This window comes from Crocuta crocuta, unplaced genomic scaffold (assembly GCF_008692635.1).
Source record: "Crocuta crocuta isolate KB4526 unplaced genomic scaffold, BGI_CrCroc_1.0 scaffold647, whole genome shotgun sequence".
Taxonomy (NCBI): Eukaryota; Metazoa; Chordata; class Mammalia; order Carnivora; family Hyaenidae; genus Crocuta; species Crocuta crocuta.
Window position 1 is genome coordinate 1090043 of NW_027531286.1, and position 13243 is coordinate 1103285.

Below are 13243 nucleotides of genomic sequence, written 5' to 3' on the forward strand. Positions count from 1 at the left end.
CTCCGGGACCCAGGGCGCCGCACGCTGGAAGGGCCGGGCGCTGGGACCCCGGCGCTGCCCGGCGCAACCCGCGAGGTGTGAGCTCCGGGGTGCAGGACCCGGCGACCGAAATCCCACCGCCTCCTTGGGGGTGGGGGTGGGGCAGCCTCGGACACCTCCTGTCAGGGACAGGACGGACAACCGTGGCCGGCCACCTCTCCTCCCGACTCTTAGGGGCTGGGCAGTGGGGGTACGGCCGGGGCTGCTCTGACTCCCTCCTTTGTCTCTCTCCCTCTGTCTCTGCCATCAGTCTCTCAGCCACGCCACCTGTAAGATGGTGAGTCTCCTCTGGTCCTTACCCCCTCAAAGGGCCAAGCCCCTGGCCAGAGAGGGAGGGCTCAGAGGGCAGAGCTTGGCACCCAACAGCCTAACCCTGAGAGCCCCCTGTGCAGACCCCTGGCACCCATGACCAGCTGCACACGCCCCCATTGATCCCCACTCTGTGTGCCAGGCACTCCATCCCGCCCCCATCAGCGCCGGGGATGGGCACTGCTGCGCCCATTTGGCGTTCATTCACTCCTCCGGCAACATTTATTGTGCACCTGCTATACGTCTACTCTGCACACCATTCGAGGTTCGGGGATATATCAGCGAACACACAGTCTGGGCCCTCAGGGAGCACACCTTCNGGCTCGAACCCACGAACCGCGAGATCATGACCTAAGCGAAAGTCGGACGCTTAACCGACTGAGCCACCCAGGCGCCCCAAGGGAGCACCCCTTCTAAGAGAAGAAACGAGGCTCCGAGAATTTGGCGCTGGTTGGCTCTGAGCAAGCCCAGTTCTCAGGCCCAGGCCCGCCCTCCCGGCCACAGCACGCGGTTTCCCCATGACTGACGCCCAAGCCTCACCGGCATCGTGGGGTGGGATAGGGCAGACGCCAGGCACCCACAGAGCCCAAAGGAACCTCACATGTGACCCAAGGTAGCGCAGCCTGTGCCCCAGAGGGCAGGCCCACCTGCGTTCACACTGAGCCTCCGAGCAGCCTCATGTGGGAGTCAGCCAGACTCAGAGAGGGGCAGGGGTGTAAAATTTCATCCAAAGAAAGCGTCTCCATGACTCAGAAGAACATCTGAAAAAAGGGCACCGGCTTTCTCCCTGCCAACGGCGAGCACCGGGCTGGGCACACAGTAGGTCCTCAAGGCCTACACTGACGGCAGTGGACCAGATCCGTCTACATATTTAGGCCTCAGCAGAACTCCAGGATGGTAGACAGGTTTCGGAAGGCAGAGAGAAATGAGCAGCTCAGGAGTGATTGCTCAGTTCATCCATTCATTTATTCGTCAGGCGACATTTATTGAGAAGTTATGGGGTGCCGGATGGTGTTATGGACCTGGGCTGCCTTGATGAACAAAACAGACCAAAACTTCTGGTCCTGTGAACCAAGCTAGGGCAGACCTTGGCGTGGGATGGGGGGCAGGGGTCCAGCCAGCAGCACGTTGCTTTCTACCTCCCCCCTCGCCCCGCCCGGCCACTGCACCTACGGTTTACAAAGCACTCCCACCTGCGTGTTCCTGGCGACAGGCCCTCATCCCCTAATCCAACTCTATCCTCTCCTGGTTCCTAGGACAGTGTCTGCCCTGAACGTAACTCAAGGTTAGGAGGACGGAGGGCTTGCTTATACCCTGGGGTGATTTAATGTGTCCTCTGCCCGCTCTGCCCAAGACCCACTTCTGCCCCTCTCAGCTCTCTCTGGATCCGCTGGGTCCCGAGTGGGACTGCCCGCTGGGCTCCAAGGACCTGGAGGAAGAGGAGGGCGCATGGGGAGGAGGCTCTGGCCGGCCACCCCCAGGCTGCTTCTCGGGATCCTGGCGCCATGACGTGGGCCTGGACTGCAAGGGCTCCCTGGAGGAAGCGGAGGCGCGGGCGTGGACCGTCTACTACTATAGCCTCCTCCAGAGCTGTCTGCAGCAAGCTGGCCTTCCGGAGACCCAGGACCGCAGCCAGGTGCCCCGCACAGGTACCCCGAGGGGCTCCACTGGGGAGGGGGAGTAATCCCCGGGAGGGGGAGGGAGGCACCTTCAGCCCGGCTTGCTTCCCAGCCCTGTCAAGGTCAGCCCCTTCCCCCAGGCTCTGGCCGGACCTGAAGCCAGGGAAGTGAGGCCAGTCAACTTTGGGCAGGCAAGTATCATTTCAAAGGGCATCTGGCACCAGTAAAGTCAGAGATCCAGATTTCCCTCCTATCCCCAGAACACCCAGCCACGGGATTTGTAACCATGCTCTGTGGAGCCAAAGCTTCTATAGACGTGCCTTGGGAGCTGCTATCGAAGCAGCTAACGGTTGGGATGCCAGACTCCCCCGCTGCTTTATCTATTCTATATGTTAGACGGTCACAAAAGTTTTGTGTGCACAGAGGATTCACAGGTGGAAGACATGAAAAATCACAGACTGGGCCCTACTGTGGATCACAGACTGGGAAACTGAGGCATAGGGACTCCTCCCTGCACTGCATGGGGGCCATGGGTCACAAAGAAAGTCGGTGTCAGAGCTCAGGCTAGAGCCCAGGTCTCTGGTCACCCAGCCTCCAGTATCTTCCACGCGAGCTGCAGAGAGAAGGGAGCCGGCCTCATGGGGCGGGATGGGCAGGCGGCTTCCCCTCCTCTCTCCAGTTTCTTCTCTGTCCTCCCTTCTCACCCCACACTGGGAGGGACTTGGGGGCCTTAAGCAGGAGGGCAGGGCTGTGGAGCAGGGCAGGGCGGGCAGAAAGACATCAGGGGGAGCCCCTGTGGAATCTGGCAACATTCTTTCCCCTCCCGAGGCTGCCCTGGTGCGGAGGTGACCTTATGCATTCTGGGATCCCCCAGCACCTTTCTGTCTGTGCTGCTGGAAGGAGGGGTCCAGAGCCCGGGTGAGTGTGTGCCTAAGTTCCCCCAACCCCTCCTACAGAAAGGGCAGCCTTGCCCTGGCCGGGCCACATCCCAAAATACCCGCTGACCCTGGCAACTGCCTGCATTCCACTGGGCCAGCTGCCATGCTCTGAGTGGGGGTGGGTTCTGGGAGCAGCTGCGCCCCCCCCCCCACTACAAAGGGGCCCGGGCTGGAGGCGGAGGGCTTGGGGGCATTAAGCCTTCCCTGGCCAGCAGCCCTCCTCTTTCTGCCCGCAGGAAACATGCTCCTTTGCCTGTCCCCTGCTTGGCTGATGAAGGTGCCAGCACCTGGGCAGCCGGGCCAGTCGGTCCTGCTGGTCTCCAAGGCCGTGAGCTTCTACCCGGGGGGCCTGACATTCCTGGATGACTTTGTCCCCCCGCGCCGAGCCACCTACTTCCTGGCGGGCCTGGGGCTGGGACCTGGCCGGGGTCGAGAGGCGGCTGAACTTGCCCGTGACCTGACCTGCCCCACAGGAGCCTCAGCTGAGCTGGCCCGGCTGCTGGAGGACAGGCTGCTGACCAGGAGATTGCTGGCTCAGCAGGGTGGCGTGGCTGTGCCAGCTACCCTGGCTTTTACCTACAAGCCACCAGCACTGCTGCGGGTAGGGGACGCCAGCCCAGGACTACGGCTGGTGGAGCTGAGTGGCAAAGAGGGCCAGGAGACACTGGTGAAGGAGGAAGTAGGGACCTTCCTGCGCTCCAAGGCCTTGGGTGATGCCCTGCAGGTAACAAGTTCCTGCCTCCGAGGTCCGTACAGGTGCCAGCAGGATGGGACCCCTGGATGGTTACCAAGGCCTGCTGGGAAGCTGTCCCCAACTTCGAGTCCTGCTGCTGGCCTCTCTCTGTGGCGATCCCTTGCTTTCTTACCTCAGTTTACACACTGGATCCTATGTATGAGCAGCCCACCCCATGGGTACCTGGGGTGGTAAGGAGGCCCCCTGCCCCTCCGTTGCAGGTGGCTGTGAAGCTCAGCGGCTGGCGCTGGCGGGGGCGGCAGGCCCTGCGTCTGTACCCACGGGTGGAGCTGGGCACGGTGGTGGACACGGTGCTGGCCTTGCTGGAGAAACTGGAGGAGGAGGAGAGTGTCCTGGTGGAGGCCGTGTGCCCACCTGCCCGGCTGCCCTTCCCAGGTGAGAGCCACCCAGGCCAGCCAGGAGCGGGTGCTGGGCTCGGCCTCCTGGCGGCTCCGTGCTGGGCTCAGGCCGCACGTCTTTCCCCAGGCAGTCCCCCACCTGGCCCGGCGCTGGCTGTGCGCATCTGTGCTGTGGTATGTCGCACACAGGGTGACAGGCCCCTGCTGAGTAAGGTGAGTGTGGCCCGGGTTCAGGTCCTGACCCTGCTGCCACGGCCCAGCCCAGCCCTGATGAGCTGCTGAGGGCCCCTGGGCAGAGAGAGGACATCTTTGGGGGGAATCTTGGTGGCCTCTGGGAGGACTCCTGGGTCTGAGGCTTTTCCCCTCCCCCTCCTACATCAGGAGCTCTGATACTCGGTACCAGGCACCAGGGCCCAGGGCTGAATCCCCTTGCCAAGGAGCCCTTGCTCGCAGAAGGGCCTGACCCAGGGTCCTTGACCCTCCCGTGTCCGGAGCCCTTTAGGAGGGGCCTCCAAGCTGGGGAACTCAGGGCAGCGTGAGGACCCTCTGGGGAGCACGGCTCTGAGCCAAGCTGAGAGGAAGTCTCAGCCCTGCCCTCACAGGGCTCTAAGGTCTGGCACACCGCGATGGCACAGGCCCCCCGGGGCTGCAGGAGCTAGGAGCCAGAGGGCATGGGGCCTTCAGGTGACAGAGACCCTAGCTGGGCCTGGAAGGAAGCCTGGGTAGACGCCCCTCAGGGTCTCAAGGACCAGATGGGCAGTGGCAGCAGAAAGTGGTTTGTGCAGCGTAAGTCACAGAGGACCGGGCTACTTGGATGTGCAGTGAGAGGTCTGGCCTGGATCCCGGCAGGGGGGGGGGTGTGCAGGGGCGGGAGTGGGGGGCGGTGTCAGTCCTGGGAGGGCTCCCCTTGGGCCAACGCCCTCAGCCACACCCTGCCCAGGTGGCGTGCAGTGTGGGCCGTGAGGACCGGCCTCTGCGGCACCGGAGCTCCTTGCCACAGTCGCTGGAGGTGGCACTGGCCCGGTGCGGCCTGGGTGAGGCAGCGNCCAGGAGTAGGGTGCGGCCCACCGCCCCTCCCAGTTTAGAAGTCTCAACTCTTCTTTGGCCTCTGGTCGCGTTCTGTTTCCAGCCCGGTGTAAGGGGTCCCTGCGGAGGGCACCGAGCCCTCCGGGGCAAAAAGAAACCAGCGCAGAAGGTCGGGGGGGGGGGGCTGGGGGCGTCCTTCAGTGTTAGTACCAGAAGCGGGACCCTGAAAGCCAGGCTGAGGGGCCTGGCCCTGTCCTGCAGGGAGGACAGGCCCTTGGAGGTTGAATTCCTGAGGGCATGAGGAAGGTGCTGGGGAGCAGCTTACAGATCCCGAATCAAGTTCGTGAGCAGCGGCTTCATGTCGCAGAATCTGGAGCCATGCAGGCAGAGCAGCATTCTTATCTGCATTGAACAGATAAAACAGAGGCCAAATGTCTAGGCTCTTCCTGGTCCTAATCTACCAAATCTACCACGGTGGCCTCCTCTCCCGGAAATCCTCCTCTCCGGCCATTCCTATGCCTTTTCACTCCCTGCCTCGCACATGGTGTTCACTGGGAATGACTTTCCACTCCCCATGCCGCCTAGTGTTACAGTGCAGACAGCCACCCTCCCCTCCGTCTCCGAGCTGCCGCTGCCCTGGCTACCAGCTGCTTTGCGTCCGTGTACCCCCAGCGGGCAGTGAGATTTGGGGCACAGGGCCTCACTGGATTCCTTTGTGGGCACCCCCGAGGGTCAGAACTCTTTGGGTGGATGATGACCAAGAACATGATGCCCAAAGCGACCAGACCACCTGTCCCAAACCCTAACCCTGGTGGTTTCCCTATAAGCTCTGGTCCAGCCCTCTCTCTCTCTCTCTCTTTGCTCCTGCCCCCGCCCACCCAGATCACACCCTTTCCCTCCTGCCATTTTTCCTCTGGCCGTTTTTTTTTTTTCTAATGTTTTATTTATTTTTGAGAGAGAGACAGAGACAGTGTGAGCAGGGGAGGGTCAGAGAGAGAGGGAGACACAGAATCTGAAGCAGGCTCCAGGCTCCAAGCTGTCAGCACAGAGCCCGACGCGGGGCTCGAACCCACGAACTGTGAGATCGTGACCTGAGTTGAAGTTGGACACTTAGCCAACTGAGCCACCCAGGCGCCCCGTCCTCTGGCTGGTTCTTACTCAGCTCCTGACCGAAGCAACGCCTCCTTTAGGAGGCCTTCCTTCCCCTTCAGGCTGGGTTAAGTGTCCCATCCCTGAACCTTCCAATTTGTCATCATCAACAAACATTTTCTGAGCGCTTAGAACCGGTGGATCCGTCTGCCCTGGAGGGCCGGAACCACGTTCTGGGGGGGGCGGGGAGCATTCTTTCTCCCCAGCCTCCAGCATAGGCTGACCTGGGTGTGTTGCCCTCTGGTGGTTTCTGCAGCTGCATCTCGTGGAGTCGGATCCCAACCACTTCGCGTCCCAACTGGTGCAGACTTTCATCCACTTTGACGTGACAGAGCACCGGAGGGATGAAGAGAACGCGCGCCTGCTGGCGGAGCTGGTGCGGGCACGTGGCCTGCAGCTCGATGGCTGCTTCTCCTACTGGGACGACTGCCTCGTGCTCACGGCCTTGCTCTGCCAGGAGCTGGGTCTGCCCTGCAGCCCCCCCACTGCCATGCGCCTGGCCAAGCAGAAGAGCCGCACCCAGCTGCACCTGCTGCGCTGCCAGGGCCCGCCCTGGCCCGCGCCCTCCCTCCATGCCGTGCCCTGCTGCCCGCTGGGGTGTGAGGCTGACGTGGACAGGGCTGTCCACCAGGTGCCCCTGCCAGGTGTCATGAAGCTGGAGTTTGGGGCGGGTGCCGTGGGGGTGCGGCTGGTGGAGGATGCCCCGCAGTGCCACGAACACTTTTCCCGGATCACCCGCGACCTGCAGGGTGAGGCTGACCACCCCGGCATTGGGCTGGGCTGGGGGAACGCCATGCTGCTGATGGAGTTCATCGAGGGCACCGAGCATGACGTGGACCTGGTGGTGTTCGGCGGGCGACTGCTGGCTGCCTTCGTCTCCGACAACGGCCCCACGAGGCTGCCTGGCTTCACCGAGACGGCGGCCTGCATGCCCACTGGGCTGGGCCCGGAGCAGGAGGCGCAGCTGGTGCAGGCCGCCTTCCGCTGTTGCCTGGGCTGCGGGCTGCTGGACGGCGTCTTCAACGTGGAGCTCAAGCTGACCGGGGCTGGGCCAAAACTCATCGAGATCAACCCCCGCATGGGCGGCTTCTACCTGAGGGACTGGATCCTGGAGCTGTATGGGGTGGACCTGCTGCTGGCCGCCGCTATGGTAGCCTGTGGCCTGCGGCCCGCCTTGCCCACCCACCCACGCGCCCGTGGCCACCTGGTGGGCGTCATGTGCCTGGTGTCCCAGCACCTTCAGGCGCTCAGTTCCACCGCCAGCCGTGAGACCTTGCAGGCTCTGCACGAACAGGGTCTGCTGCGTTTCAATTTGCTGGAGGAGGTCCTGGTGCCTGGTGAATACGAGGAGCCCTACTGCAGCGTGGCCTGTGCGGGGCCCAGCCTGGCGGAGGCTCGTCTCCGCCTGCTGGGCCTCTGCCAGGGTCTGGGCATCGACGGGCCCCACTACCCTGTTGCCCACTTCCTGTCCCACTTCAAATAGTGCCTCTCTTCCTATAGCCCTGCCCCAACCCTGGCCTGGCTCCCTCGGAGGCCTCAGGTCTGTTCCAGAGTGGCGGGGCCATTTGACATTAAGGCCTCCTGGGTTTGAGGGCCACAAAAGAAAGTATCTCGGTCGGGGGGGAGCTGGGCCCTCTTGCTGTCAGTCTAGCCCAAAGGCCCCAATCCTGTCCTAAGACTTTAGCCATGGAGAAGCAATAACAGCTGTGCGCGTGCGCACACACACACACACACACACACACACACACACACCTGCCCCAGGGAGGTGGGAGCAGGCCCAAACTTAGCCCATCCTTGTCTCTCCCTGCAGCCTACAGGAAGAGAGAAGCCGGCTGGCCCCTGGCCTTGGACAACTCCTATGAAAACCTGAGACTGAACTCTGTCCTTTACTCTCACCCCTCATTTTGCAAATTCCAGGATATTTCTAGAGCCTGCTGACAACTTTAGGCAGTGCCTGGCCTGCTTCGTTTGGCCTGAGCAGTAGAAGCAGGTGACCTGGCGTCAGCAGGAACCATCTCCTCTCTGGGCAGCCACTACTGCCCCATTGTACAGATGAGGAAACAGGCTCAGGGAGGAACAACCATTGCCTCAAGGTCATACCACAGTAGATGGAGCAATAAGATACAAGGTCCAGGGTTCTACTTTTACTGTCTTACGTGCCCACTCAGCTTCTAAACCCCACTCACCTCCCTGCCCTTATTCATATGCAGGCTTAAGTCGAGTGAACACCTTCTCCTACACAGCATGCACCTTCTCCACCAAGCTTTGGTGCTTTGGCCTCTGGCATAACTAACTAGCATTGGCAGAGGAGAGTCTACACTCCCTTCCTAATTCAGGGGAGGCTGTTTTAATAACTCTGTCTCTGTACAGCCCGGGAGCTGTGACCAGCTCCACAAGCATCCCTCTCCAAATAAAGGCCTACGGACTAATGAAATATCTAGCATCTGGTTCTTGCGACTTGGACAATACCTCTCGGTTCAGCTAGATGGGGGGTGTGGAAGGGAGGAGGGAGAGGTGGCTAAGGGGTACCTGTAGCATCCGGCGCTAAGGATAAACCACCACACTGGCCAGGCCTTTGGGTTGACCGTGAGCAGGGGCCTGCCATGGTGGCCCACAACGGGACCCAAACCTGAGGGTCTGTGGAGGTTCGGATTTCAACCAGAGGGCCACATCCAACCAGATAAAACCTCCTCCAGGCTGGAGACTCCCGAGTTCTGCCCATCTGAGTTCATATTTAACCTCCCCATCCAACTGGAATGCACATCCAGACAGCCTCCAGCAATCAGAGCTCATCCAAGACCTGGTGTGGCCCCAATTCACCCCCTCCCCCAGAGCCCCATCCAACAATAATCCATGCCTAAATCTAAAGTCACAGACCAGGTTTAGTGTACTCATTCATTCATTCATTCATTCTTTTAACCAAGTTTTATCAAGCACCTATTCTGTACCAGGTAGCAAAATTACGAAATGTACTTAAAATGGCAAGGCAGCAAACTCCAGCACAAGACCCTATTTACGGGTGGATTGAGACCGAAACCCTTTCTGGCAAGAACCTGGCAAAAAAGTCCAGCCTCCTGGGCGTGGAGCCGGTCACCCAGTAAATGCTTTGACTTGCAGGGTTCTCGAGTCAGGTGGCACGTTAAGGAGACTGAGATGTTCGCTCTTTCAGGAGCGAACAGAGAGACGCGACCTGCCTTTCGCCACCCAGCCAAGCGCCCAGCCACCCAGCCAGCGCACGGCTTGAACGGGGCTGGGAATTAAGTTTACAGCCATACCTACATGCACCTCTGTCCCATGCAAACTCAGACTCTCCCCAGAACCAAGATGAGCGCCTTCCAGGTAGCTCTTTGCCGGTGCCGCCCCAGGGGAGCAGTGCTGGCAAGACTGAGAAGGTCCGGGCAAAGAGGGTGAAGCCGGCTTTGGCATCCCGGCACTCTGGAACTACAACTCCCGGGAGGCCTTGCGCTGGGCGCCATCTTTCCTCCCCTCCAGACTAAACTGGCCTGTGGGAGGGAGAGGAAGCTCCTACGTCATCGGCGCGCGCGGCCACGGTTTCGGTCGCGGAGTGATAATGTACAGACTACACTCCGCCCCCAGGACTGTCAGTCTGAGCGCGGCCGAGCAAGGGCCGAGGGGCCCGCCGGGCCGGCGCCGCTATGGCGGCCGTGTTTGACCTGGACCTGGAGACAGAGGAAGGCAGCGAGGGTGAGCCAGAGTTCAGCCCCTCGGTGAGTGGTCCTCCTGGGCGCGGCTCGATCCTGGAACCGATCCCATCCCTCGGCGGTGGAAGCGCGCTGGCTTCCCCCAGCCGGTGCCTCAGATCGCTCTTACGGAGTTCAGCTCTGACCCATCCTCACCCACCCCGACCTGTCTTCCAGGTCCCCAGCCCTTCCCCTGGTTCCCCCTTTTCTGCCCTCGACCTCTCCTCCCCAGTGCTGGCCCATCGCCAGCTAGCTCCCATTCCTGACCCCCTCCTCTCCTGGGCCAAGTAGTCCAGCTTGAGGGGGAGGGCTCCTGGTTCCCTCCTTGGCTCTTACCCGTCGGTTTCTCACAGGACGTGTGTCCCCTTGGCGAGTTGAGGGCAGCTGGCCTGGAGTGAGTGAGGGTTGTGTTGGGGGCGGGGCACTGGGAAGGACCGGGCTGGGGATGGAGAAGGGGGCGAGTACTGGAGCCTTGCCCCCATTAACCTCTTGTGTCAATAGGCCTGTGGGACACTGTGAGGAGGTGGAGCTGACGGAGACCAGTGTGAACCTGGGCCCTGAGTGCATCGGGCCCCACTGCTTTGAGCTGCTGCGTGTGCTGGGCAAGGGGGGTTACGGCAAGGTACTGGCCCTTCCCCGCTGGTCTCCCTGCCTCAGTCTTGCAGCAGCAAAGGGTCTCCAAACAAATGAAGCTTGTAAATCAGCAGGGCCTCCCTAGATCTCTGAGATAAAAACGTAAAGGAGGGAAAGGCAAATCCTGTCAGACTCAACCTTGACATTTTTACTGCCCCACCCTTGGGTGGACCTAGGGCTCTTGGTCTCAATTGCCAGAGCTTCAGGGTGGAGCTTTTTGAAGGTCAAATGGAGAGGGAGGTTGATCTTGTCTCCCCTGCCTTACAGGTGTTCCAGGTGCGAAAGGTGCAGGGCACCAACTTGGGGAAAATATATGCCATGAAAGTCCTGAGGAAGGTGAGTCATGTGTTCGCCAACAAATCCTCACTCGGGTGGCTGCCACTCCCCATGCGCTCCTCCAGGCTTTGGGAAGACTGTAGTGAATACAGTGGAGGAAATGGATGGGCAATTTGCTGGTTTATTGTCAATTGCGGTTACATTGCTTTATAGTAGTTCTCACCCGTGGGCTGTTTTGCCTCCCTGGGGACATTTGGCAATTTCCACATACATTTTCGAGTCACCGCTGGGGAGGGTGCCACTGGCATCCAGTGAGTAGAGGCCAGGGGTGCTGCTAAACATCCTCCAATGTACCAGACAGCGCCCACAACAAAGCATTACCTGCCGAAGGGGGGAAATAGCTCTAGATGATAAATCGGTCGTGGAGAAGGATGACAGTGTTAGTGGAATTACGGAGAAATAGGATGGCGTGAGAAAGGGTGGCAGAAGGGTAATGGCTGGAGGGACTAAAGGAGCCCGAGGTGCCCGCCTTCTGACCGGTCCCTGCCTCTTCAGGCCAAAATTGTGCGCAACGCCAAGGACACAGCACACACGCGAGCTGAACGGAACATTCTGGAGTCGGTGAAGCACCCCTTCATTGTGGAGCTGGCCTATGCCTTCCAGACCGGCGGCAAACTCTACCTCATCCTCGAGTGCCTCAGTGGTATGAGCGTGGACCCAGTTGGGGAACCAGGGCCAGGGAACCAGCCAGGAAGCACTGGGAGCTCTGGGGGAAGCCCGGAGAGATGTGGTGTGTAGAATGGCTAGGGGGCCCTCACACACATCCATCCGTCTGTCCATCCGTCCATTCATTCATTCATTCATTCATTCAGCAAACGTCTGTCCCGCACCTCGTGTGTCCCTCACCTGTATTGGGGGTGGACGGGAACGGCGGGAGTTTGTACAGAACCCCAGGGGTTTGTTTTGTCCATATCCACCACCCCTTCATGTCCTGTTCCTCTCTGCTGGGTGTCCTGTGTCACGTCAGGTCCCAGATCCAGCTGGCTCGTTCTCGGCAGTGCCCTCCATCATCTCCACTCTCCTGAGGGGAGGGCACGAGGCACAGTTGTGTCCTAACCGGACCCGAGGCTGTCAGCTCGCCCTCTTCCTAATGTTTCCTAATGTCTCCTCCACGAACTCCCCCGGTGCTCGTCGCCTGGGCTCGGAATTGTCCCCAACACTCCTACTCACAATCGAGGCTCCTTGTAACTGCCCACATAAGTCTGGCGCCCCCTGTTGGCTACGAAGCGGTGGGGCTGGCTACCTGCCCGTGTCTCATCAGCACCTGATGATCTGTGTCTGTCTCAGCACCCGTGGGCTGCGTCCGCTCACGTTGGGAGTAATTTTGCCTCTGTGAGATTTTTTTGGGTTAAGCTCTTGGAGCTGTTGCCTCAGTCTGGCGTATTAGAGCACGTGTGTGCATGTCTATCTTCCCGTTAGACTGAGCTTCCTGAGGGGAGTGGCTGGGTCTCTTCATCTCTGTGTCCCCAGCTTCACCCAGCACAGGGCCAGACACCGAGTAGGCGTCGGTAGATGTTTGCTGAATTGAATTGAATCCCCACGGCAGCTCTGTGAGGCAGGTAGGGCTGGAATTCTGAGTCCCGCTCTCCCCAAGAAGAAACCAAGATTCAGGGAGCAAAGGCGCCCGCTCCCAGCCCACAGCTGCTGACGTATTTGTGTCACAGGCGGTGAGCTCTTCACGCATCTGGAGCGAGAAGGCATCTTCCTGGAAGACACAGCCTGGTAGGTAATAGGTCCTGCTTCTCCTGAGGGGCTCCTGGGAATCCCCTCTCCCCAGAGCCAAGCCCCACCCCTACCCTGGCCTTCACCCTGTCCCGTCTCCGCAGCTTCTACCTGGCAGAGATCACGCTGGCCCTGGGACATCTCCACTCCCAAGGCATCATCTACCGGGACCTCAAGCCTGAGAACATCATGCTCAACAGCCAGGGTGCGCATGTGTGCACGCCGCCCCTCACCCCTGCAGCTGCCTATATGGGTCAGAATCAGCGGGGAGGGCTGAGGAGCACCATGCCAGGAGCCAGGGCCCTGACCACCCTCTCCCACAACTCCTCAGGCCACATCAAACTGACAGACTTCGGACTCTGCAAGGAGTCGATCCACGAGGGCGCTGTCACCCACACTTTCTGTGGCACCATTGAGTACATGTGAGTGGAAGCTGGCTGGGACCAGGGGTTGGGCCAACTGCCGGGAAAGGCCTGGCCCGACTGATGCTTTCGCCTGGCCCCCAGGGCCCCTGAGATTCTGGTGCGCAGTGGCCACAACCGGGCGGTGGACTGGTGGAGCCTGGGGGCCCTGATGTATGACATGCTCACTGGATCGGCAAGTCCAGCCTCCTTGGGAGGAGGGGAGGGGGGCGGGGTGGGAGGGGGTCTGCATCCCAGGCAGGGGCAGGGCCCGGGGG

General features: G+C 60.6%; 2 protein-coding genes across 2 annotated transcripts in view; both read left to right on the forward strand.

Annotated features, from left to right (window-relative positions):
- Positions 1-1268: 1268 nt before the first annotated feature.
- On the forward strand, positions 1269-8606 carry CARNS1 (carnosine synthase 1). Its single transcript, XM_077771451.1, has 8 exons — positions 1269-1997; positions 2796-2885; positions 3142-3629; positions 3860-4034; positions 4125-4274; positions 4949-5031; positions 5127-5192; positions 6429-8606. The coding sequence occupies exons 1-8, from the start codon at positions 1676-1678 to the stop codon at positions 7653-7655; spliced, it is 2601 nt and encodes an 866-aa protein (XP_077627577.1). The 5' UTR covers positions 1269-1675; the 3' UTR covers positions 7656-8606.
- Positions 8607-9787: 1181 nt separating this feature from the next.
- Positions 9788-13243, forward strand: part of RPS6KB2 (ribosomal protein S6 kinase B2) — a 5908-nt gene continuing 2452 nt past the window's right edge. Inside the window, exons 1-9 of the mRNA XM_077771395.1 lie at positions 9788-9900; positions 10227-10267; positions 10375-10495; positions 10774-10842; positions 11338-11485; positions 12507-12564; positions 12669-12769; positions 12896-12986; positions 13071-13161. Of these exons, the coding sequence (XP_077627521.1) occupies positions 9829-9900; positions 10227-10267; positions 10375-10495; positions 10774-10842; positions 11338-11485; positions 12507-12564; positions 12669-12769; positions 12896-12986; positions 13071-13161 (792 nt within the window). The 5' untranslated portion in view covers positions 9788-9828. The remainder of the gene's footprint in view (positions 9901-10226; positions 10268-10374; positions 10496-10773; positions 10843-11337; positions 11486-12506; positions 12565-12668; positions 12770-12895; positions 12987-13070; positions 13162-13243) is intronic.

Excerpts from the sequence above, each read along its gene's own strand:
- CARNS1 (XM_077771451.1), top strand. The coding sequence starts at position 1,676 with ATGTGTCCTCTGCCCGCTCTGCCCAAGACCCACTTCTGCCCCTCTCAG. Across the intron at positions 4,275-4,948 it reads CAGCCCAGCCCTGATGAGCT|TGTGGGCCGTGAGGACCGGC; the intron begins GCTGAGGGCCCC and ends GGTGGCGTGCAG. Across the intron at positions 5,193-6,428 it reads AAAAGAAACCAGCGCAGAAG|CTGCATCTCGTGGAGTCGGA; the intron begins GTCGGGGGGGGG and ends TGGTTTCTGCAG.